The sequence below is a fragment of the Nyctereutes procyonoides genome, unplaced genomic scaffold (genome assembly GCF_905146905.1).
Source record: "Nyctereutes procyonoides isolate TBG_1078 unplaced genomic scaffold, NYPRO_anot_genome, whole genome shotgun sequence".
Classification (NCBI taxonomy): domain Eukaryota; kingdom Metazoa; phylum Chordata; class Mammalia; order Carnivora; family Canidae; genus Nyctereutes; species Nyctereutes procyonoides.
The window spans coordinates 42647279-42672483 of NW_026575133.1; the positions used below are offsets into that span (position 1 = coordinate 42647279).

Genomic DNA, 25205 nt, shown 5'->3' on the forward strand with positions numbered 1-25205 from the left:
CTTAGTGTTCCCTCCCCACCTCTCTCTGCATTTCTTACTTAACATCATGTTCTCTACCTATCTAAGGTTATGGGGTTTACCTCCTTTCTTCCATGGTGCTCATGTTCCTGCTTCTATCTCTTCTCTCTAGTTCCTAACTTTCTGTTTCTAATTTTTCAACCTGAGAATTAAAACTAAAAATTTAAATTTTAGACTTTCTGCGTATTTCATCCATATCCCTATTCCTCCTCCCATATTATCAATGCTCTGGACTGTGGCCATTGGCAAATGAGCAAGGATCCTTCCCTTTGCCAGGTCGAATTCAAACTCTTTCACATGAGTTCTCTGTATTGCAATTATACTCATTATGCCCATGTTCCTGGCACAACCTCAGGGAAAATAGGTTGAAAATTATCTCCCCTCCCTGATAACACACTCCAGCTTGGTTATATTTAGATTCCATGTCTATTTAAGTATAATTGTTAAATCACTTTGATCTCTCTTCATTTCATGACTCTCTATATTTTTCATTCACCCAGTCTGAGATCTTCTTTCATGGCTTGTATCTCTCAAGGGAAGCAATCAGAAGCTGGGCATAGTTTGTCTACGCGAATATGTGAGGATGGATGGATGGATGGATGGATGGAAAAGGAATAAGGAAGAGATAAAAGAATAGGTGTCCCTTTATACTGAAAAATAAAGCTTAAATTAGATAACAGGTCATTTAAATCCTAATTACCTTCTCTATCATAAAGTAGTAATCTGGGCATTTCTTCTGATTCTCCTCCTTCATCCATTTGTAGAGCTACAGGTTCACAGGACACTGAAGAGAGAAACAGGAACATGACAGATACTTGGCCTGGACTCTGCCTCGAAGTGACCAATGCTCAGAGAGCACTGGAGCCCTGAAGTTCAGAGTGCAGGAGAACTATTCCTTGGGAAGAAAAGTATGTTTGTACCCACAGAACTTGCTCTGCATTTTTTGGCACCTTGTTAGGTCCCCGTCCCTTTCTCTCCCCTTCCCTCTTCTCCCTTTAACCCTGTCTCCACACGTTGCTGCACCTGCACCACAAAGCCATGATCTCCTTGACTATGACTCGCTCTCCCCCTTCTGCCATCTGTTTGCATTTCTATCTTTTTGCTCTTCCATGAAGTTCGTCATCTCTTTGCTCCATTATCTCCCTATTTATTCTCTTATCTCACTTCCTCTGTCTCTGCCATACACTGTATTTCATTGATCCTATGCAAATCCTGGGAAGTAAGTTTATCTCTCCCCTCACAAACCCCAACCTGGTAGTATTTAGAGTCCATATATATTTGGATAAAATTGGGCCCACTTAGCCAACTCCATTGGTGCCCCCAGTCGACATTTTCATGATTCTGCAGCCTTCAATTCTTTACCCGAGAGCCCTTTCACTGATGTGCCCCTTTCCCCTCTGCCTCCCACACACCTGAAGAAAGCAACCAGAGGCTGAGTCAAAGTGTGCATTTGTGTTTGGGGGAAGGAGGCTGAGTCAAAGTGTGCATTTGTGTTTGGGGGAAGGAAAGGAAGTGTCCCTTGCATACAGACAGGCAAATAAATTTAATGAAGTAATTGATCATTTAAATCATAATTACCTCCCCCATTGCCTGGCAGCAGTTCGGGGATCTCTTCAATATCACCTCCACTCGTCCTTTGGGGAGCTTCATGCTCACAGGAAACTGAAGGAAAAAGCAGAAATGGCCAACCAGACGTGATGAGGGACCAGACCTCAGGGCACTTGTGCTGAGCTCTGGTGTTCAGCGCTCAGGTGGGCTTCTCCTTGGGAAAAAGGACTTTGCCTAAGACCTACCAGAGCCTCGCTCTGCCTTTTCTTCTTCTATTATCCTACACACACATCCCTTCTCCTTCTCACGAGGCTATTACCACCCACTGTTGCTTCTATGCCGTGAGGGACTGGACACCTCCATGAATCCCTGGTGTTCCCTCTAGGGCTTTCTCTTCTTTATGGCTCTTCATTGCTTTTTGTCAATTTGCCTACTTGTGGCTCAGTTTTTCTTTGTAGATCTCTTGCATCCCACGTGGCAAGCCCCAATCCTATCAGCTCTTTCTGCCTTTCCCTGTTCTCACGACTGACATACATTTGTTCAATGAAGGCCTTCTTGCACTGGGCCCTGATCTACTCACCCGGGTACCTGAATGTGCCTCCTGGGTTCCCCGGTGTGAACTCTGGCCCAGTGACCCTCGCCACCCTGACCGTCTGCCAGCCCCACATGACCATCACCACAGTGCGTAACTACTCCTCCACTTGCGTAACTACTTTGACCTGGTAAAAGACCTTTATCCACTGCAGTGCTTCTATTTCTTTATAAAAAAGGAAGAAGCAACAACTCATCTCTCTAAATGTGTAAGTCTATGGAGATGAAATGACATCTTGTTGCCAAACTTCTTTGAAAAATCACAGTAACATAACAAAAACTATTTGACAAAAATTATCATTTAGAGTTGAGAGCAGTTGATATGAAGGACCATGTTTCTCTTGTTTTTTTTCCAAAATTAGATACAAAATAATAACATTGTCAATAAACAGGATTATACTTAGTTGTTATTCTCTGGAGAAGCTAGGGGTTCTGTGAGTATAAGTCCAAGTACTTACTATGAATAGGAATGAAAGAGGGTCCCTCCTCCATCCCCGAATGTGCACTTGGGAACGTTTATGTGACTCATGGGATTCTGGGACACACAGTTGTTCCTGTCTGGCTTTCTCCAAAGAAATGCCTCCCCGAGATGGTACGTGTTAAATGGGATGTAACCAGAACGCAGGAAGGTAAGTGGAGGGCAATGGGAAACAAAGCCAGTTCTAAATAAGGCACGTGAGAAGACTCAGATAGCAAGGGGATATTTAACGATTAAAATTACTGGAGAAGAAAGTTTCAGAAGAAATTCTCTTGAAGTAGTAGTGTAATAGGCAGGTGATGAAGCTGCGGAAGTAGGCAGGGGGCTTGTTGTGGGAGTGACCCTGGACCCCACTGAAATAAGCTTTAATTTAATCCTTGGTGTATTAAAAAGCAGGAAATACTTCTTATTCTTCCTAAGTAGGAAAATAATACAATCTAATTTTTATTTCCAAAGGTCTCATTTAGTTGAAGTGCAAATAACGCACTTAACAGGAGCAAGTTTGGAGGGAGGAGGGAGGCAAGGGCGACAAGGCTGCCTCTGAGAACCATGATAGTGACAGAGACATGAATTAGAGACTCGGCACCGGTGACATGACAGATGGACAGGTGGGAGATATTCTGAAGGACAAATGACCGTGTTGGAGGAGTGGCAGGCATGTAATTGGGGGCAAGGGGACTCATGGGCAACTTCTAGGTTTCCAGCTTGAAAAAGACATGGATGAATAGTGATCTATCACGGAAGGAAAGAACACTGAAGAGTTAGATCTAGCTTGAACAACGAAGAATGAACAATGCTCTCAGTTCTGGGCCGAGTTTAAGGCTCTTGAAAGAATTCCAGTGTAGGTACCCACCAGACCCCTGGTCTTCAGGTCCACAGATCACTGAGCCCTGAAGATTTATTTTCACTCCATATTGCTCTTTCTGTATATTTTTCTCTCAATTTTTACCTCTGATCCTTGAGCCTTTTTTCAGTTTATCTCCTCTCTGCTATGTCTCCCACTTCCTCCCTGTCCATCGCTGCTTCTCCCACTTTACCTTGACCTTCCATCCGTCTGTGTGCTGGCATCCTCCTGGTTCCCCCTCTCACCATTTCCAACACGCCATGCCGGGCTTTGTCTACAGTACCAGCGACCTCCCACGGGCCAGCTCCAGGGGCACCATCTCCCACACAGACCACACATAGCGTGCTGCCTCCAAATTCCTCTCAATCAGTCTCTGAAGTTAACTGAATATTATCCCCCTTCCCCACCCTAGAGGATGGGAGTTCATGTTCCTTTTGGAAAAGTGGATCCATCCATGTAATCTGTCCTTTATTACCCCTAAATACTTCTTTCCTCTTTCTCTTTCTATATTCTCCATCACTGAATTCTCTCTCTATGGAGGAGCTCAGATTCCTTTTCTCATCATCTCTGTCCCATCCGTGGGCAGGTAAGGGCAGGTAGAAGCGGGGACTAGCAGAGGCCTGGGATAGGAGACAAAATGTAGGCTTTGCTTCTGAAAAGATACAAAGACAAAGATCTAATACAGAATTCAAAGTTGAATGATAGTTACCTGGTCCTTCATGGGGCTGTAAGCTGGGTGTGTCTTCTAGCCCTCTGATGTTATTCACTTGGAGAAGTGAGCGTTCACAGGACTCTGGAAAGGGGACAAGAAAACGGCAAGACTCAGACAGTGACCAGAGAAGAGACCTCTGTGTGCTCAAGCTGATGGTCAAGCTCCAAGAACCCCACCTGGGGCTCACCAAAGCCTTCCTTGCCTATTTTTCATTGAGATGCACCTAACTGAAGTGTAAAACTTCTGTTTACCAACACTGCAGTGGTGCTTACTGGCCATTTTCAATATTTGGGATGTTTCCACCATGCCAGAGAGTCTCCATGTGCTGACTTCATGCCAGTTTCTGCCCACTGTAAGCAACCATGGTTCTGATTTCTTATCACCATTAATTAAGTCCTTCTTTTCTGGAACTGTACTTGTCTCTCCCGATGCTCATGTAGAGTCACACATCATGTGGCTTTCGGACTGGCTTGTTTGGCTCAGTGCACGTTAGACTCTTGAACAACACAAGGTTGAACTGCATGGGTCCACTTACATGTGGATTTTTGTTACAGTACAATACTGTACATGTATTTTCTTTCTTATGAATTTTTAATAACATTTTTCTCTAGCTTTCTTTTTTAAAAGATTGTATTTATCTGACAGAGGGAGAATGAGCACAAGGCGAGGGAGTGGGAGAGGGAGAGGGAAAAGCAGTCTCCCCACTGAGTGGGGCTCGATCCCAGGGCCCCAGGACCATGACGTGAGCAGGAAGGCAGATGCTTAACCGATTAAGCCACTCAGGTGCCCCTTAGCTTACTTTATTGTAAGAATACAGTATAGAATACATATAAAAATGTGTGTTCATTGACTATTTATGTTATCAGTAAGGCAGCCAGGCAACAGCAGGCTGTTAGTAGTTAAGTTTTTGAAGAGTCAAAAGTTATATGCTGATTTTCAACACCCGTGCGGTGTGTTAAGAGTCAACTATAATGTTTTTCGGATCCCTCCTTGTTGTTACATATACTAGTAATTCATTCCTTTTTATTGCTGAGTAGTACTCCACTCTGTAAATATATCATCGTTTGTTTATTTAATCACCTGTTGATGGATAGTTCCATATTCAAGCTATTGGGAATAAAGCTACTGTACACGTCCTTGTGCAAATCTCTGTGTGAACGCATGTTTTCATTTCTCATGAGTAGATACCTAGGAGTAGAATGGCTGAGTCACAACTTAGATTTAGCTTATGAAAGGCTGACAAATAGCTTTCCAAAGTGATCATATCACTTTACATTCCTACCGGCAATATATATACGGAGCTCTAATTGCTCCATATTCTCACCGACATTTGGTATTGTCAGTCTTTTTCATTTTGCCAATTCTAGTGAGTAAATGGTAGCTTGTTGTGGGTTTAAATTTGCATTTCCCTAATGGTTAATGTCATTGTACACTTTGTCTATGTGCTTCCTGGAGATTTTCTATTTTTTGCAGTAAAGTTAGGTTCAAGTCTTTTGTCCACTTTTGAATTGGTAGTGTGTCTTTTTATTATTTGTTCATGGAAGTTCTTTACATATTTTGGGTGCAATCTTTTGTGAGGGATGTGTATTGCAAATACTTTCTTCCACTTTCTGACTTGCCTTTTCCTTAACAGTGTGATTAGAAAAGCACACGTTTTTAATTTTGCTGAAGTCCAGTTTAACCATGTTTTTCTTTTACATCCAGGTTTTTTGTGTTCTGTATAATTAATTTTTGCCTACCCTAAGCTTGCAAAGATACTTTCCTTTCTTCTATTCTAGAAGCTTTATAGTTTTAGCCTTAACTTGGAGGTTTGTGATCCAAGTTGAACTATTTTTTTGTGAATGGCATGAAGTAGGAGTAGAGCTTTCTTTTTTCTATGGCAAATCCCTAGATCTTCCCTTCCAGTTCTCTCTGCCTATGCTTTATAGTGTCCTACCCTCCTTGCCCCTCTGTGGTCTTTTCTTTCTTCCCTTTGCCACAGAAACCAGACACCCTTTCTTGGTGAAAAAAATGTCTCCTTGCCTCAGGCTCTGGTCTACACCTCTGCCCCATTCGTGGTTCCTTGAGGCCTCATTTCTGAACTATGAACTCATGGCACTGCCTGTAACCCCTCCCTATATGTGCTATACTTGCTCAGAATCAGTCATCCAGGCAACTGTTTGAATACCAGTCAACCTTACTTCTTGTTCAGATTTTTGGGCACATTTGTTTTCCATATCCTCCATTCTCGTGTAGCATCAGGGTCATGAGATGGATCTCCTTCTGTTGTATTCATCTGTTGTCCATCCCTGAGTTGCTCTGGGATTCCATCTGCAGGCAGGGTGTCACCAGGTGACATCAGGAATATTGAGGCATTTGTCTTCTTCTCCTTCATGTTGAGGCTCTTTTATTCTTTATGAGCAGCTACCACTGATCCTCTACCACTCCATTCTCATTCCTACTACCCTCAGTAGGAGATGATTCTCCTTAGATATGCTTTGTACTATTTATTATTTATTTATTTATTTATTTATTTTTTTGCTTTGTACTTTTTAATGTACATTTTAGGCTTTCAGCAATTTGACTTCATTCAAAAGAATAAGTGTGATTGTTAAAATGGATCCAAATTTTATATAAATGTATTAATACATCAAAAAAATTATATACCTGAGATATAAATTCCAGTGAGAGGATACATATTAATGGCATTCTACAAGGCTGGTTATATTCTATGGTTTTTCATACATTGGTCATTTGCAAAGGGAAAAAAAACTGACATTTAACAAATAAGTAAATTTATTGTAGACATTTGGCTTGAGGATGGAGAACTTTTTTTGGGCTTAAACACTGTTTCACTCTCTGCTACTCTAGTCTGATAAATAATTTTCTCTTCAGCAGGTGACTGAGGAGAAAAGACTTGAAATTTGGAGCGTTATTAAATGTCTAGTTGTTGGAGTCAGAAACACATTATTATAAGAGTAGTAAACATATAGCAACTACTTTGTGCCACAAATTATTGTAAGTGCTTCACATATATTAAATCATGAAATTCTCCCAACAACCTTATTTGAGATATAGACAGAGATATAGAGATTTATAGTTTCAATGTTTACATTGGAAGACAGAAATTAAGTAACTTGCCCAAGTAGGCAACGGGTAGAGCCAGATGTGAAGCCCGGCAGTGAGGCTTCAGCATGTTTGCCCTTAACTGGTGTGTAGGAGAAGGTTCAAGTCCTAGACCAGTCATGACACTTTGCACAAATCACTCATATCCTCATGCCTTAGTTTCTTTTCCTGGGAAGTGGGAATAGCAAAACCCTTATAATAGGGTTGTAATGAAGAGTACTTGTAAAGGTATACCGGGGCTAAAGTGACTTAGCAAGAAATCATAATTTTTGGTATTAATGCTATGTGCATTATAATTTAATGATCAGCTATTAGTAATAATATGAATGAAAGGATGATTGAAAAGCTGAAAATGGTGGCTCTTGTTTAGAAAAGTACATAGTTCATATGTGAGCAATAAACAAATTGCTTCATAGGGAGGGCTCACCTTACACCTAGCGGACTGAGAAAGGTCAGGGTCACTACTGTTGTCACTGCTAAGTGATTACTGCCCTTTATTCTCTTCTCCCCTTTACACTCTTCTCTCTCTCTCTCTCTCTCTCTCTCTCTCTCTCTCTCTCTTAACTAGCATGGAGACCAACACACAGCTTGAACTCAGGATTCTATGATCAAGAGTCAGAACCTCAACCAGCTGAGCCAACAGGTGCCCTTCTCTTTCTTTTCCACCTAGGGCTACTCCTTCCATATTCTCTTCTGCACACAATTACTTCTCTCTCTCTCTCTCTCTCTCTCTCTCCTCTTCCTTCCTTCCTTTTATCATGGGAAGCATTTACAGAAGTTCCTTCTTGGCTTTCTCTTTGGAACTGCTACCTGGTGCCAAACTTACCCCTTCCCAGATCCACTGAATTCTTTTTTTTTTTCCACTGAATTCTTAACTCACAATTACCACCGTCAGCTCTTTTCCTTAATTATGCCTCGTGGTCACAGTAAGATCTGCTCTTGTGTTCCTGTTCTATCTTCTGAATGGCTGTATCTGCCTGGCAACATTTTTGGATTCCACACCTGGTTGGTTAGTTAGGATCCCATACTCCCGTACAACCCACCACCTGCCTGGCCACCTTCTATCCTCCCCCCACATACACAGGGTCTCCTTCTGCACCCCTCCCCAAGGAGCACTCTCCACCAAGGAGCTCAGCCTCCCTGATCTCTCAGCAGATGAGAGAACAGGTCCCTGTGGAGTCACAAGTACCTAGCTTGTGATGCATTTGGAAGTCGAGCACCTCTTTTGTCTCTTCCTCATCCATGGCTTCATAATGGAAGTTGTCACGAATCACTGGGAAGAGGAAGGAAAGGCAGTTAGAGACCTCCGGCGGTGACCAGGAGCTTCCTGTCAACAACTACACACCCCAAGAACACCCTTCACTCCAGCAGTTCAGCAGGAGCCTTCCAGTCCTCAGGGAACCCTGGACTTCAGCAGGTCTCACGGGACCAGAAATGGATGCTGCTTCACATCAAGACGCATCTCACAAGGTTTAAGAAAGGACGGACGGTGGAAAAGTTGTAAACAGTTCAATGAACTATTTAGGACAATGAAAACTAATTTAAAATAAACAACACAGATGGAATGTGTCTTGCAACTGGCAATAGAGAAGCAGCAGAGGAATCTCATCAGTAGAAAAGTAGTGGGTACAGAGAAATAGACCTATATGTGTATAAAAAAAGAGAGAGCCCCAACATCTTTTAAGGATGGAAGTTTTAAGGGAAAGAAACAAAGAAGCATAGAAACGAGAGAAGAGAAAGAAGAAAGAAGAAAGAAAGAAGAAAGAAAAAAAAAGAAAGAAGAAAGAAAGAAAGAAAGAAAGAAAGAAAGAAAGAAAGAAAGAAAGAAAAAGGAAGGGAAGAACGGAGGGAGGGAAGAGGGTGGGAAGGAGAAAGAGGACTTTAGATCTGGGAAGGCAGGTAACCTGGTTACAAAGGAAGAGGAACAAAAAAATTTAAATAAATAAATAAATAAATAAAATAGGAACTAGCATTTCCTTGGGGTGAGATGGGTGAGGAGAGATACAGGAAACAACAAAAAGATACTCTGCAAGGCACAAAGAGGAAGTGAGTATCCTCTGAAGTCAACACTGCAGCTGTACCAGGGCCCCAGGAAGTGGTAGCAAGAGGTGCAGGAACGCAGCCCAGGGCTCCCTGCTTCGCAGCTGCCTTCCAAGGTAACTCAGCCAAAGATAGATGGAAAAGCAAGACTCTCAAAACATGAGAAAAAAAATCCAAGAAATAGAGAAAGATGCTGGCCAAGAAAAACAGATGACCAGAGCACACGTCCTGGAGCAGCACCCACTGAGAGGTGACGGTTAAAGGCTCTATCAGAACAAAGATGCAAAGCATCCGCAGGACACACTGGCTTCTCGTCCAGGCAAACACTGGAGGAGGGCATGTGGGGAAATGCTTTGTGAGTCAGAGGTCTTGGGAACACAGAGGGAGCCCCAAGTGTGGGTGTCTCTGCACGTTGTACAACCTTCCTACCAGCTTCTTGGCTTTGGACCCCTGACCCGTGTCTTCCTTGGACAGCAGGCTCTAGGAGGCGCCAGCAGTGACCACCCTGGGAAGGGTGGGACAGTGAGCCTCAGCACGGGGAGCCCCAGAAACTAACATGTGTGATGTGGGTGCTGGGGTCCAGGGAAGGGGATCCCCACAGTGCCTGGAGAGGATCAGAGCCCCTGAGATGTGGGCAGTGACAAGTGCCTTTCCTTCCTACCCATGACCTGGGGTCACCTTGGTTACACATATAATACTGACTTGGAATTTATATTGGTGTTTGAGTTCTTTTTTGCCTTTTTCTGACTTGGATATATCATAATGTGGAAATACTATAGCTTTTATTTTAATCAAGGTATGTTCTTCACAAATCAGCACATCTCATTCTTTACATTGACTTCTCTCACCTTTTCTCTGCTTAAAAATCCTTCATTACCTCCTTATTTCCCAAATAATAAACTTCAAATTTCTTGGCACTGGGTGTCAGGCCCTCAAAAATCCGCACCGACTTCCCTTCTCAGAATTAGCTTCCAACCGCCACACGCCTCTGCCACTGGTCCCTTCCCAGCTGCCGTCTCCGCAGGCACAGGTACGTGCTGGGCTTCTCTAGTGACTTCTCCACTGTTTGTCTGGAGAAGTAAGTTGGCACACAACTGCACCAAATAACATATTTTCTAAGACAGAGGAAATTTTTTAATCTTTGAACAAGTCCACAGGTAACAGAGAGGCTTCCTCCTTCCCTACAAAACCACATTAATTCATGCCTTCTGCCACCAAAAAGTAGAAACTCAAATCCTATGTTCACAGCATCAAATTCAGGTCCTGGCCGAGCAATCATGTGTGGGGTTACTCGGTTAACCTCTGTCACCCCCACCGGTTGCAAGTTCCATGAGGACACAGGTCATGTGTTTTCTTCACCACTGTATTCTGTGCCTGTCATGTAGCAGTTGCTCAATAAATAACAAACATTAATGAAGAGTGAATGAATGAATCAGTGAGTGAGATGGGCTTGAATCCCCCGAGGTTGTGGAAAGTTATAATTACCATTTTGGAAGCTTCTGCAAATCTCAAGTAAGTCAGGATATGCCTTTAGGTTAAGATTGCTGAACAGTGCATCCAGAACTGTCTTGTCAAATGTCTTCTCCAGTTCACTGAGCACATCATAGATTACTCTTTCCACTGGGACCAGATTTCTACAAGCTTCTTGAAAATGCTTAAAAATATTGAAGGGAGAATTATGTAGCTGTGGATTTACAAGTTATAGAAGAAGCAGATCATAACCAGACCATCTGTTCTCTTGTGAAACGTTAGAATGTCACATGTTTGGATGACTTCTTAAATATCCTCCATTACAAAAATAGACTCTTATTTGACCCTCTCCGACACTGATACACACTTGAGAGGGGAATTCTGAAGAATTAAGGTGCCTTCAAAGTCTAATGATTGTGGGGGCTTTAAGAGCCTGGCCAGAATGCTTCCAGAGTGGCCCTGACTGGTAACAAGAGGCCGTTCTATTGACCATACAACAACCACTGCCCTCGCCCTGGGACTGACCTGGCCTGAAGGGCTCCAGGAAACCAACTGACCACTCTCCCCTTCTATGAACGTGTCCAAAGGGCAAAAAACTTCATAAAGACAAGAGAAGGCTTGTCCTCAGTGTCTCCAGGAAGACCCACCATTAACCTTCACCTGTGTTCTAGTGCTCCAGAAATGTCTAAAGAGCAAAAAATGATTTGGACAGAGAGCAGCAAGCATTTGTCTCCGGATTTATCCTAATAGGACCCAACTTGCCTGTGAGTTTCAATAATCTTAGGTTCAAGTGTGTCAGATAAGAGGGCTCTGTAATGAGACATTGCCCAGCTCGCTTATTTGCTTTTAGTTACTATTAACGAGATTGTATTAATGTACCCAAGATGCACTATACCTATGCAGCATTCCCAGTTCCAATGCAGCCACATCTCCACCGCCATACCCTTCCCCCGCTACACTTCCCTCAGAAGAAGGGATGTTTTCTGTGATGCTGTTTCTCCTGTCACCTCCTAACTTAGAGGATGGTGGGAGTCTCCAGGAGGCCCCTCGGCCTGTTCATTGCACCCCGCAGTCTGGCATAACATTGGTGGAGCTGGTATCATAAGAAAAGTCTCCTTACCTCATACATCTGCTCAGGGATAAAGCCACGGTCTCGGAGGCCCATAAGGAGAGGAAATGGCTTTTTTATTGCACTTGCAATCTCCACCTTATTCTCTTTGAAGAGCCTAAAAATGAACTCGTAGAAAACCTGCTCCTCTGACGTTTGGTCTTCTGGGTTCTGGCTCCCTGTGAGCATCCTGGGAAACAAGGACACAATACAAAAACATGACATTTGAGTTTCCAAGAGGCTTGTAATGGGTGATTTTAGACATGAAAGATAGTCAAGGGAGAGCCAACACGTATCCAAGTGTGTTCTTGTGGAAGGACCAGCATAAATGGAATTCATTTATACTGGGAGAGTAGTCAAGGGTGCAGTAGAAGACACTTAGCTTAAGAAAGACTCATTTGTAACAGTGAAAGAGTTCATCCTGTGGGAACCAAAACTACCGAAAAAGACTTAACCTGAACCTTCTAGGGAAAACATTGGACTTAAAAGTGTTAGTATCTCTATAGGAATTGATAGGATACCATGATGGTGAACTTAATGTGTCAATTTGGAACAGGTTTGGGGATGAGATGAACATTTAAATTGATGGACTTTGAATAAGCAGGCCCTCTATAAGGTGGGTGGGCCTCGTCTAATCAATTGAAGACCCAAATAGAACAAAAAGACTGACCTCTCCATGAAGGAAGGAATTCACCAACAGACCATTTTCAGACTTGAACTGTGCCATTGGCTCTGCTGGGGCTCCAGTCTGCCAGCCCGCACTGCAGATTTTGGAATTGCCAACATCCGTATTCATGTGAGCTAATTCCTTATAATAAATCTCTTTTACACACGCACAGACACATTTTATCTTTTCTGTTTCTCTGAAGAACCCTGACTAATGCAGATTGTTTTTAAAAGTTCACACACACACAAAAAAATAAAAAAACAACTAAGGTAATATTACAGAACCTACTACTGATCGGCAAGTCTATCTTAAACAAGGTATGCCCGTTATTTGCCTTTTTCCATGTATCATGATATTTACAAGGCATCCATACTGATATTTTAATTCAAATCAGTACGTTTTAACTGCTGTGTAGGAATATTTTACATAAATATGGACAATATTTACCTAATAATCCTTTACTGGTAAATGTTTAGGTCTATCCTTTTTTTTTTTTTTTGGTATTATGAACAGTATTTTGGAGACCATCCTTGTTTATATCTCCTTACATGTATATGACAATCATTTCTTTTTAAAAAATATTTTATTTATTTATTCATGAGAGACACACAGAGAGAAGCAGAGACACAGAGCGAGAAGCAGGCTCCATGCAGGGAGCCCAATGTGGAACTCGATCCCAGGACTCCAGGATCATGACCTGAACCAAAGGCAGACGCTCAACCGCTGAGCCACCCAGGCATCCCGATTTCTTTAGCATTTGTATCTAGAAGTGAATTGCAGGCTCATTGGGTCTACTACCTTCAAATCTTTAAGTTGCTAAATTATTTTTCAAACTGATTAGTTTACAGCCCTGCCAGGATTTCATGAGAGTTTTTCTCTGTACCTTCATAGACTCTGAGAATTGTCATGCTTCAGAATTTCAGCCAATATGGCTGTCAAGCCAACTTTACTTCGCTTTTATCTATATTAGGAAGCTTTTTCTGCAGTTAAAAGAATACACGTAACACATATGGTCTGGCATCAAGGCAGAAAAGTCCTCTTGACCTGTGCCCCGGGTTCTTTCCCTTTATCCTGTCCTGTCTGGTGTGTTTATGGAGATTCCATTGTATATTATACAATTAAAATCACTGACTTAGTTGGGGCGCCTGAGTGGCTTAATTGGTTAAGTGGCTGACTCCTGATTTTGGCTCAGGTCATGATGTCTTGGGTGAGATTGAGCCCCAAGTCAGGCTCCACGCCCAGCCTGGCATCTGCTTGTCCCTCTCCCTCTGCTCCTTCGCCCACTTGTGCACTCTCTCTCTCTCTTTCTCAGACTGTCTCTCAAAATCACTGACTTAGATGAAACCCTGCAAGGAATGCATTCTGCAAGCAGAATACTACCCTGAATATCCTCTGCCTAGAAGAACCCTCCTCTTTTTCAAGAATAGCTTGGTCATCACCTCTGAGAGCTTTCCCTCACATTCTCCTGTCTAATATGCTCCATCGGTGGTTTGCCTCTATTAGACAGAGCGAGATCATTCTTGGTTATTCCAGATTGTTCATTGACCCCACTGTGTGGTATTATAAACAGGGAAGGGAAGGTATAGTTTTGCAAAAGCATGTTCAAGTTCCCCTTTTCTTTCTTTTTTTTATTAAATATTATTTATTTATTTATTTGAGAGAGAGCACAAGCAGGGGGAGGGCCTAAGGGAGAAGCAGACTCCCCACTGAGCCAGGACCCCAACGCGGGGCTTGATCCCGGGACTCCAGGATCACCATCCAAGCCGAAGGCGGGCACCCAACCGACTGAGCCACCCAGGCGCCCCAATTTGCCCACTCCGTAATGAATTTACACAAACGCAAGTGCAGGCTCTGGATGCAGATTATTTGAGGACACAACCTGGCTGGGCTTCTTACTTGCTCCAGCCTTGACCAACTTTGTGAGATTCAGTTGCCTGATGTGACACAAGAGTAGTAATGGTATCCATTTATAGGATGTGGGGAAGCTTGAATAGGATGTGTGTGTTGAGCGTGTAGAACAATTGAACAGGAAGTCTTCTTAGCTAGCTACAAAAAGAAGAAATCTCAAGGAAAAGACGCAACAGAGGTAGATCTCTCCCATCTATGATGCAGGAGCAAGATTGGTATTCCGCGTCGTAAAATCAGGTCAAAGACACCCCTCTGTAAGGTTTCGATTAACAGTCACAAGAATATGTGGTTTTCTCCAGTTTGATAGAGAGACTTGTGTGTATATTCAAAAGTAGGACTTGTCATTCTGTATCTAAACCTGCCGTGGAAGTGTTATCTCTTCTTGGAGGCCTGAAAGACCCCTAGATTCCAAACATATGGTCATACCTGGGAAAAGTAATTTTTAAACTCAAAAAGCTTTGTAATTCTGGTTCTACAGGATAAGTGGTTCCCTTTGCTGACAATATCTTGATAAACTTCTTTGAAATTCTAAAAGGTGTAAATGCTTATAAGATTTTTTTTTAATCCCACCATAACAGGGTTATTGGAATTTCCCTTTCATATAGTATTAGCATAGAATGAAGCCCATTCCTTCCCTGAATTCCTTTAAAAAATAAAAAATACTTCTGGTTAAAGATAGTTGACCACAGACAAGTGCTTTGCTCCCCTCAGACAGAGGACTCCCTAAAATAAGAGTAAGGAAATTAGAGGCACAATGACTAAAGAAAGGGAGTTAGATGAGAAATTGAAACCAAAGTTTGGAAGAGAAAAGTGATTTGAGGCTAACTGCTGTGGCCAGTGGCAGATAATCCCATAGGCAAGGAAAGGGCCCAGTGTGTCCTGCAGCCTCCCAGAGGCAAATGGAGCCTGGAAGGGAGATGAAAGTGTGAGCCAGCAATCCTAAAATCCTAAATTCTTAAATGATCTGCTCCCCAGCTCCTCTCTGACTCCACCGTGTGGTGCACTAACATCCAGGCAAGAGACTAGAGGCTGCTTCCTAAGAAAAATATTAGATGACTACAGGAAAAAAAAAGTCTTTCATCTTCAGACATTTGGGATTCACACAGCCCAGACCACAGGTTTTCAAGCCCATCTCAACAAATGGAGTTGCAAAATAGCTTTTCAGTGCCTCTCCCTTAAGTAGGAACAAACAATAGGCCACACACATTTGTGAAACCTACCACAGGATGGAGCGGAATCAAGATGAGCAAAGAACAAAAATTACCCCAGCCTACATAGAAATAGTGCTGGGGACAGAAGAGACTTTCCTAAAAACAAGTAGTAACCTACGAATGGTCCAGGATGCTATAAAGAAAAGATCAGAAAATAAGACAATGGGCCTGGAAATTTAAAATGATGGGTGGTTCAGCAGTTTAGCGCTGCCTTGGGCCCAGGGCCTGATCCTGGAGACAGGGGATCGAGTCCCACGTCGGGCTCCCGGCATGGAGCCTGCTTCTCCCTCTGCCTGTGTCTCTGCCTCTCTCTCTCTTTCTCTCTGTATGTCTCTCATGAATAAATAAATAAAATCTTTTTTAAAAAATAAGACAAGAAGATTAGCTAAAATGCTTATAAAATAAGGAGAGAATTTTCCCAGAGCACAGCTGGTAACAACTCTCAAGGGGCAGGTGGGGGAACTCCAGCAACTAAACTCGAAACCCTCTATGTCTAAAACAGTTATGCAAATCTACAGATTCAGAGGCAAAAGGAAATGACTAAAAAATATATACCCTGATCAGTTATTCATGTGTGGAGGCAAAATATTTATGCAAGGTACACTGTGGTGAGCAGAGCATAATGTACATCTGAAATGACTGTAACAGCGTGTGTCAATCAAACTTCAATTAAAACAAACAGTTGTGCAAGGGCTCAGAAAATATTTCACTCCTGCACCATTTGTGTTGGTCGCACAATTTTCAGTGCCATGTTCTTTACTTCTGGGCAAGAGTAAGATTGCATCTCCCTGCCGCCTTGGACTGATAGGTATCACTTTGGCAGAATTTTGAGCTAACAGCTGATCAGTCATGCTCACTGTTCCTCTGTTACAGTGGCTGTCATTTCAGATGGCAGCTACTCATCAGCCAGAGACAGAGTCCAAGGAGAGGCTTCCCTGAAGCAGAGGCCAGTGACTCACCAAGATTTTGGCATCGTTTTTCCAATAGAATAATCTACTCCTTTCTTCCGACACACTCTCTGGGACAAATTATTTGATGATGTGCTACAATAAGAGAATTAAGAAATCAGTACCAGCAAAGTTTGGTTACATAAGAAATGACAAGGATCACTAAAATAAGTTAAAATACTGATTAGTATTTTAGTCTAAAGCCCATAGATTTTATTGAAAACAAAAGCATGTCTCAAAAATTATTTTAAAATAGTGATTCTCAAAGTATGGTCCAGGGACCCCTGGGATTGTGTGAGACCCTTTCAGGTATGACCAGGGTCAAAACTGTTTTCATAATAGTACTAAGGTCTTATTAACCCTTTTCTCTCTTGTCCTGTCACACATGTTTAGTGGAACTTCCCAGAGGCTATGTGTTCTGTGGCATCACAGCAGATTGAATGCAGAGCCACTCGAAGAATCCAGCTGTCTTCTACTGAGCCAACTATTAAAGAGATCTGTGAAAAATAAAACCTTGCTAATCTTCTTACTAATTTACTATATTTTAGAAAATAAAGTAAAAAACACTGTTACTTTTCATAAAATATGTCATTTATATTAGCAGGTAATGAGTTCATTATTATTTTTTTTAATGAACAAATAAATATTTAGGTGCTCAAAGTTTCAATTCTTAATTGGTAAATATCAATCGATGTAATCTACATGAACAAAAGCTAGCTTTTGGAGTTCTGACTAATTTCCCATTCTCAATTGGATCTAAAAGATAGCTGTTTGTTCAAAGTAATAATACCAACTACGTGATTAAAGCATTTGGAAAAGCAAAATGACAACAGCAATGTTGGTAAGGACAGGAGAGAGAAGTTTGTCACATTCTGTCATAAGATGCATGCATAACCCATGAAGCAGGATAGTGTAATTTGAAAGGATGGATATGAAGAAAATGAATGGTGTCAAGCAAAATAAAAATAAATAAATAAGTAAATAAATAACTGATATGACTAGTTGTAAATATATATTGCAACCTCTAGGGAAAGCACTAAAAATGTTTTAAAAGAAGTGTAATTCATATGCTAGAGGAGAAGAGAAAATGGGGTCATAAAATGTTCAATTAAAACCATAAAAGGCAGAAAAAGAAAGGAAGAAAAAGTAGAAACAAAGATAAGAATAACGAGTAGAAAACTTTTGCAAACTACTTTCTATTCATTATTAATCCAACTACACGAATACTCTGAATGTGAATGATCTCAATACAATTAAAATACAAAAATTGGGGCACCTGGGTGGCTCAGTCACATAAGGGGTTAAGTGTCTGCCTTTGGCTCAGGTCATGATCTTAGGGTCCTGGGACTGAGCCCCGCATTGCATCAGGCTCCCTGCTCAGATGAAAGCCTACTTCTCCCTCTCCCTCTGCCAGCTACTCCCCCTGTTTGTGCTCTTTCTCTCTCTCTCTCCCTCTCTCTCTGTCAAGTAAATAAATAAAATCTTTAAAAAAAAGACAAAGATCAATAGAGTGAAAAAAACAAAACAAAACAAAAAAATACCCAACTATATACTGTCTATAAGAAAGCCACCTTAAACATAAAACCACAGATAGGATCAAAGTAAAATGATGGAAAAAGATGTACCATGCCAACATTAATCAAAGGAAAGCTGGGGTAGTTATATTAATTTTGGACAAAGCAGACTTCAGAACAAGGAAAATTCTCAGAGCCAAAGAGGAGCATTACAGAGTGATAAAGGGGGCAATTTCTCTAGGAAGACACAGCAATCCTTAACGTGCATGCAACTAACAAAGTAGCATCAAAGTACATGATCCAAAAATTGACAGAACTACAAGAAGAAACACAAATCCACTACAATTGTTGGAGATGCCAATGCCCCTATTTTAGTAATTAATAGATCAAGCAGGCAGAAAATCAGTAAGAATACAGTTGACCTGAACAGCACCATCAATCAGTCTGATCTAATTGACATTTATAGAGGATTCCACTCAACAACAAAATACACATACCCCTCAAGCTCGCATGGAATATTTACTAAAATATGCCATATTTGGGGCTATAAAACGTACCCTAACAAATCTCAAGGGATAGAAATCATTTAAAAATATGTCCTCAGAGCACAATAAAATAAAAGTAGAAATAACCGATAGCTGGAAAACTCTCCAAATACCTGGAGTTAAAGAACACACTTCTAGGGTTAAAGAAGAAATCTCAAGAGAAATTGCAAAATATTTTGAGCTAAGGGAAAATGAAAACACAACTTATGAAAATTTGTGGCATGTAACAAAAGCAGTGCTCAGAGGGAAATGCACAGCATTGAATGCACATATTAGACATGAAGAAAGATTGATTGATTGATCTATTTATTCATGAGAGATACAGAGAGAGGCAGAGACACAGGCAGAGGGAGAAGCAGGCTCCATGCAGGGAGCCCGATGTGGGACTCGATCCCAGGACTCCACGATCATGCCCTGGGCCAAAGGCAGGCACTCAACCTCTGAGTCACCCAGGTGTCCTTTTTTCTTTTTCTTTTTCTTTTTTTTAAGAAAGATCTAAATGAATAATCTAAGCATCTACCTATAGAAACTAGACAAAAAAGAGAAACTGAGATCAAACGCAAGCAGAAAAATAAATCCTAAAAATTAGAGTGGAAATCAATGAAACTGAACAGGAAAATATCAGAATATCAATGAAGCCAAAAGCTGATTTTTTTTTTTGGAAAAATCAATACAATTGATAAACTTCTAGCAAAGCTAACAAAGGAAAGGGAGAAGACAGACATTATCATCTCCCATCTCTCGGAAACAGGTGCAGGAGCAGCTGCGGGCCGCATCCCCGGCTGCCAGAGTGAGGATGCTGGGTGCTGAGCACCTACCTGGCTGCAGCTGTTGGTATCAAAGCTGGTGCCTTCTTGGGACCCAGACAGCATTAGATCCTGGGTTAGAGTGGTTTCCATACACTTTCACCTTGCTTTAATTTTTAATAAGAACGTGTTGATGTGTCTGCCTTGTATCTTTAAAAGACAACTCCCTTCCTTCCCTAGTCAAATGTGTTAACAACCCAGAACACATAAAGGAACGGCTCCCTCCCCACCTAGTTGCATTTGCTAATATTGGGTCTACTTCCACTTCCCCTCACTTGTTGGTGTTCAGAAGCCTGCTCAGAGGGACTCTGAGCAGAACTTTCCCCCACCACCCAGAAACCGGAAGTTTGACAACAAGCATCTAATTTCAATTTTACTTTTTCTAAAAGGAACTTTTCTAGGCAGAGTTGTCATTTGGGGTCGGGGTAGGGAGAGAGGAGGCATGGGGAAAATGAGAAGATTCGTAGGGCATGGGAGTCATAGAACCCTGCAGTGATGAGGCCTCAGGAGGACCAGACAGATCCACCAACGCCAGTCCAGCTGCATGGCTTTTGCAAGGAAATAAGGTGATATGAGTCAAGGTGGACCCACATTTCCCCAGCAGCCAATCTGCTGTGATTTAAGAAATCTAATGTCCCTATTATTTATTTATGTGTAATCTCATTCTGTCCTACTCCTGTGGGATGAATGTGAAGACAGACATAACCACTGCGGATGCCGACCTTAACAGGAGATGGGGAACAAAAACAAGAGGTGAGGACTGGCCAGTGGTTGAACCGGCTGCCTCCACCTGCCAGCTTCCACCCCACCGAGTCATGGAGCTGGTCCAGGATCAACCTGCAGCAGACGCTTCCTGCCTTTGTGCCTTCTGGGAGCTCTGAGGAGAAGGTCTACCAGTTGATTGATCTCTTGTGTGTCGCACCCAAAGGGTAAAAGCGAAATTGCTGAACAGGGTGATGCAGCTATACCCACCCTAGCTTCCCCACTGCCCAATCTCTAGGGCAATTCTCAGCCCCAGGGAGGGAGGAGCAGGGCCTCCTGGATTTCCATGATAGATGGGTCACTGCTCATGCAAAGGAAAGAGAGAGCAAAAAGGTCTCAGCTGGATTCAGGTTGTTTCCAGGTGAGAGGGCATAGTACATGTGGGCAGGAAGTGACCTCCACGTTTGCCCCTGCCTCTCTGCTCAGGTGATCGTGAGAGGGAAGAAGGAAAGCCAGACATTTCAGGTCTTCTCTGGAAGGGTGGACTGGCCAGGTACAGTACTCAACCTGGACTGGACTTGGGGCTGAGAAGGGCAAAAATGCTCCGGGTTATAAGGTGGGAAAGAGGTTCCTCAAAATTGCTGGAAAGCAGCCAGAGGCCGGAGAAAAGTCCACACTCCTGCAACGAGAGGGAAGTGCCAAGTTTGTGCAGAGATGCCTGGCCTGCCAGTCTGAGTTTTCTTGAATACACAGGCACTTTACAAATGCCAGGGTGATTAGAAAAAAACTGTGCTTCAACTAGTCACTGAAATTGGGGTGACAAGCTTCTCATGGTTGATGAAGAAAGGGTTTGGGGTTGACACTGACATTACTAGACCTTAAAGGACAATGTGATGTTAGCTACCAAGTGCATCACATTTGTGTTTGTGCATAATTTTTTTTTTTTACACATAGCCGGCCTTCATGCTGTAAAAGATTTGAAGCAACTTACAAAAACACACTGGATCAGCATAAACTTGGAAGAAAAAGAAGTGGGAGCAAAGCACAAGTACAGTGAACAAAACCGGAGGACTAGAAATCCAGAAAGGACAATGGATCCAAGGCAGGCAAATGGGAGCCAGGGCACCCGTAGAATCCAGGGCCTTGGTCAGAGCGGTGGGCCTAAGCAGGCAAGGCCTGGGGAGCCAGAAGCAAAGCAGGATTTTTCCAAAGTATGTTTTACCGAATCCTGCTTCTTCTAGCTCATTCTATTTTTTTAAAGATTTTATTTATTTATTTTTTCATCAGAGACACACACACACACACAGAGAGAGAGAGAGAGAGAGTCAGAGACACAGGCAGGGCGAGAAGCAGGCTCAATGCAGGGAGCCCGACGCAGGACTCCATCCCGGGTCTCCAGGATCACGCCCTGAGCTGAAGGCAGGCGCCAAACTGCTGAGCCACCCAAGTGTCCCATTCTGGCTCATTCTAGATGTGCTAGGAATTAGCATAGATCTGTTTGCAAAGTATAGGGGGCCAGAGATTTCTACCCTGCTGCCCACTTCTGCTCTTCTTTCCTCCAAAGAAGTAAGCATCCATCTGGGGGACAGATTCCAGATTTCAGGGGAAGTCTTTGCCAGTGGGTGGGGGCAGCATGCGCCTACCAGGGGCTGCACACATGGGACTGCCTGCCGGCACCCACTGCCCGTCCTTTCTCTCTCCCTCTCTCACTTGGTGGGAGAAAGAGGCTGTTCGGCTGAGGCTTTCTGTTGGGCATAGCTGTTCTCTCACATGGGGCGCGGTGGCCCAGACAAGGCCTGGCATGGACTGCAAGAGCCCACTGGGGTGTCCCCTGTCTCTCCTCTTCCTGCCCTTAAGCAGCAGGCAGACCCAGGCCACCACTCAGCTGGGCAATGATATAAATGTGCCAGTTTCTCTTGCTTAGAAGCACAAGGTCCTTGGCATTTCTCAGGGGTACTCCCATCAAGTTTACAAGCAAGTCTTAGTTTGCAGTATCCTGCGTTAGCCCAAATAACAATAAGCTGGAATTTTAGCTTGTATCTCCCACCATCTTGTTTTTCTCTATATTCACTAGAGAATCAATTTCCCTGAGATAACAGATCCTGGACCAAGACCATCTATGCCCATCAGAGAGTCCCTGGTCCCTAACACAGGGGTAGAGTTGTTTTCTTTCTCTTCCCTATGACCTATGGGATAAGATTCTGGCCTCCCTCCTTTCTCTGTTTTCCCACCAAACTTAGGGCAAGTAGGTGGTAATCTCTGAAGGCCAGTCAATGCTTTCTTTCTACCTGAAAAATTCCTCTCCATTTTGCTAAGCATGCTAAGATCTGGTACTTGGGATAGGGAAAGTGAACTGCAGAGTCCTGATCACAAACCAGCGCTTTGCCCCTGCTTGCCAAAGTCTACCAAACTCCCATCTTTGAACAGTAATGGGATGTCCACTACTTATATGTCCAGGGAGATCAGATAACCAAGCTCATATTGGTCAAATTTCTGCAGATTCATTGCCCACAATTCATTCTCTGATACCAACTTTTAAGCAGTTAGAGTTTCAGGGTATGAGTACCAAAACTGACACCCAGGCAGGAAATCAATTTCTTAGACGTATACTGGGTAACTCCCAGAATTTACAGGAAGGCCAAAGACTGGGGATAAGCAAATAAGCAGTCTGGGCAGTAAAATCCCCAGCCCAGGCCACTCCACGGCCCTTGGGCACATGGTGCGTGGCCATTGATTTGGCAAATACGCTCCTTCCATTCTGGTTAGAAAGGAGGATCAGAAAGTTTGACAGAAAAGAGCATTCATTTACAGTTTTGTCTTGGGGTTATATTAACTCACCTGCCTCTTGTCATAATATCATTCAAAGAGATCTGGATCCACCTGGACATCCCACAGAACGTCACACCGATTGATTACCTTCATGACATCATGGTGATCGGACAGGACAAACAAGAGTTGGCCAGCACACCTGCTAAGGAGGAATAAATTATTGACCCTCAACAACAGAGGTGACTCTCAAAAGCATTATGATGACCCCAAGAAGCCACACATCAAAATATGTGTGGCACATATTGTATGTTTTTCATTTATGTAAGACTTTGATACAGACGAAAAGAGTCTATAGTATAGGAAGCACATGAGTGGTTGCCTGATGCTGGGGTGGGGGAGGAGGCTCTCTGCCAAGGATACAAGGGAACTTTCTGGAATGATGGAAATGATCTGTATCTTAATTGTAATTATGATTACATTTGCTAAAACTCATCAAGTTAAATGTACACTTAAGATGAATGTGTTTTATACCTCAATAAAATTGAGCTAAAAAGGAATTATACATAATTTTAGTAAATTCTCAGTACGTATGTCATTGAAATAACAGCTGAATTTTTCCCATTATTCCCAAGCATGTGTTGCTTAGATAAAAACATCTTTTTTCTTTATTCACATCTTTTTCCAGTTTAATCATTTCTGTCCAATCTGGCGTTTATGTTTCCACTCCTGTCGGTTTTTGTTTTTATTTTTCCTTTGCCTAATCTATCTCTTGGCAGGTCTAAAGGAGGAGATTCTTGGTTCCAGGCTGGGATGTCCAATGTCCATGAAAGGGTTTTCCAGGGTAAGCGGAGGGCTTCACGTAAATGAGGTGTGACAGCTGGGGTCCAAATCCCTCTCACTGCCCACGTCCCTGCACTGCACAGTTCTGTGTGCTCTGGAGTGCTGGGGCACCACAGCACCCTCTCCTCAGCAGTGGGCATCACGTTGACTCCTGGGCCTCCTTCCATTACCATGGACCTCCTGAGGCTCCTAGGCTTCTATCATCCTTACAGTGGTGACCTACCAGCACCAGGGCTGGGCCTGTTACTCTAGAATCTGCTCGGCCATGCTGGTGCCTCCATAGCAAGCATGGAAGGGCTCTCATTCAAACAGGTGAACCTTGGTTTCAAGGCTTCTGAGACCCCAGAACTGTTTTTCCCATCTTTTTTTTTTTTTTTTCCCGAGGAGCATATGGATGTCCTGGTAAGGGGTACTCATGGGTATAACACATTTGCTAATTATTGATTTAAATAAAGTTAAACTAATTTCTATGTTATGGGGTTTCTCAGAGGCCTTACATGCCAGTGTACATAAGGAAATCTTTAAAGGGTGTGTGGAGGGGATATATTGCTTTCCCTGAAGTGACTGTTCTAGTGTCTTCTCTCAGCCCCGGCTCTGCCTTAGAGCTGACTTCACATCCCCAGCCCTCAAATGCCTGCCTGGCCCCTGGCCACTTTCCTGCCCAGAGGTCCGCCTACCTCTGCATGACTTCAGATTATATTCAGGTTCCCTGTAATCTCAACTTTCTTAGGCAATATTTTTATCCTGACAAATTTTGGGCATTTCTGAGTCCCCTCCCCTCCCCTTTTGCTTGTTTTCTAAAGCTTGATGATTTCTAGTAAATTTATTCAGTCGTATAACCATCACCACAATTCAGTATGGGAACATTTTCATGCCCACCCCCCAAAAAAAGTACAGAGTAAGGGCAAGTCCTGGGGAAGCAGAAGTGAGAAGGGAAACACACAGATAGTAGATTCCCAGTACAGCTCCTGTGGCCCCTGGGGCTGGACCCCTATGCCTCCTCCCCTCTGCACGCCCCTCCCCAGGCTGGTCTGGATGGCAGCGCCCCCACCTCCCCCAAACACCCCAGGAACCTCACAAGTGTCTGGAGGGAGATGGAGGGAGGCTCAGGCACCGTCTTCAGCTTCCTGCTCGACGTGCTCCAAATACTTTCACTTTTCTTTTCTCCGGAAGCCTGGCCCTCACTGCATGTGGCAAAGCACAGACTTCCTGTTTCACCCACTGGCATCTCCCTGCTGTTTTCTCCGTCTTCCAAGAGTGATCCCAGGGCCCAGCCCCTGGACTGGTGAAAGGGGAAGGAGCAGATGGCAGACCTAGCATCCAGGTGGGTTTTTGTCTCAGCTGCTTTATTCTTCATTTTTTTGGTGGTTGAGCTCTGATAG

The 25205-nt window shown here is 43.1% G+C and overlaps 2 protein-coding genes across 4 annotated transcripts in view; one reads left to right on the forward strand and one right to left on the reverse strand.

The window, feature by feature from the left end:
- SP140 (SP140 nuclear body protein) overlaps window positions 1-24974 on the reverse strand; it is a 64528-nt gene extending 39554 nt beyond the window's left edge. Inside the window, 9 exon segments of the mRNA XM_055346112.1 lie at window positions 719-802; window positions 1597-1680; window positions 4189-4272; window positions 8486-8569; window positions 10822-10990; window positions 11927-12104; window positions 16660-16743; window positions 23053-23182; window positions 24902-24974. Coding sequence (XP_055202087.1) covers window positions 719-802; window positions 1597-1680; window positions 4189-4272; window positions 8486-8569; window positions 10822-10990; window positions 11927-12104; window positions 16660-16743; window positions 23053-23102 — 817 coding nt within the window. The 5' untranslated portion in view covers window positions 23103-23182; window positions 24902-24974.
- Window positions 24975-25011: 37 nt separating this feature from the next.
- Window positions 25012-25205, forward strand: part of SP110 (SP110 nuclear body protein) — a 42388-nt gene continuing 42194 nt past the window's right edge. For all 3 annotated transcript variants that reach the window (XR_008667095.1, XM_055346113.1, XM_055346114.1), the window contains exon 1: window positions 25012-25147. Coding sequence is in view for 2 of the 3 variants with exons in the window: in XM_055346113.1 (XP_055202088.1) it covers window positions 25128-25147 (20 nt within the window). In the remaining variant the exon portion in view is untranslated. The remainder of the gene's footprint in view (window positions 25148-25205) is intronic.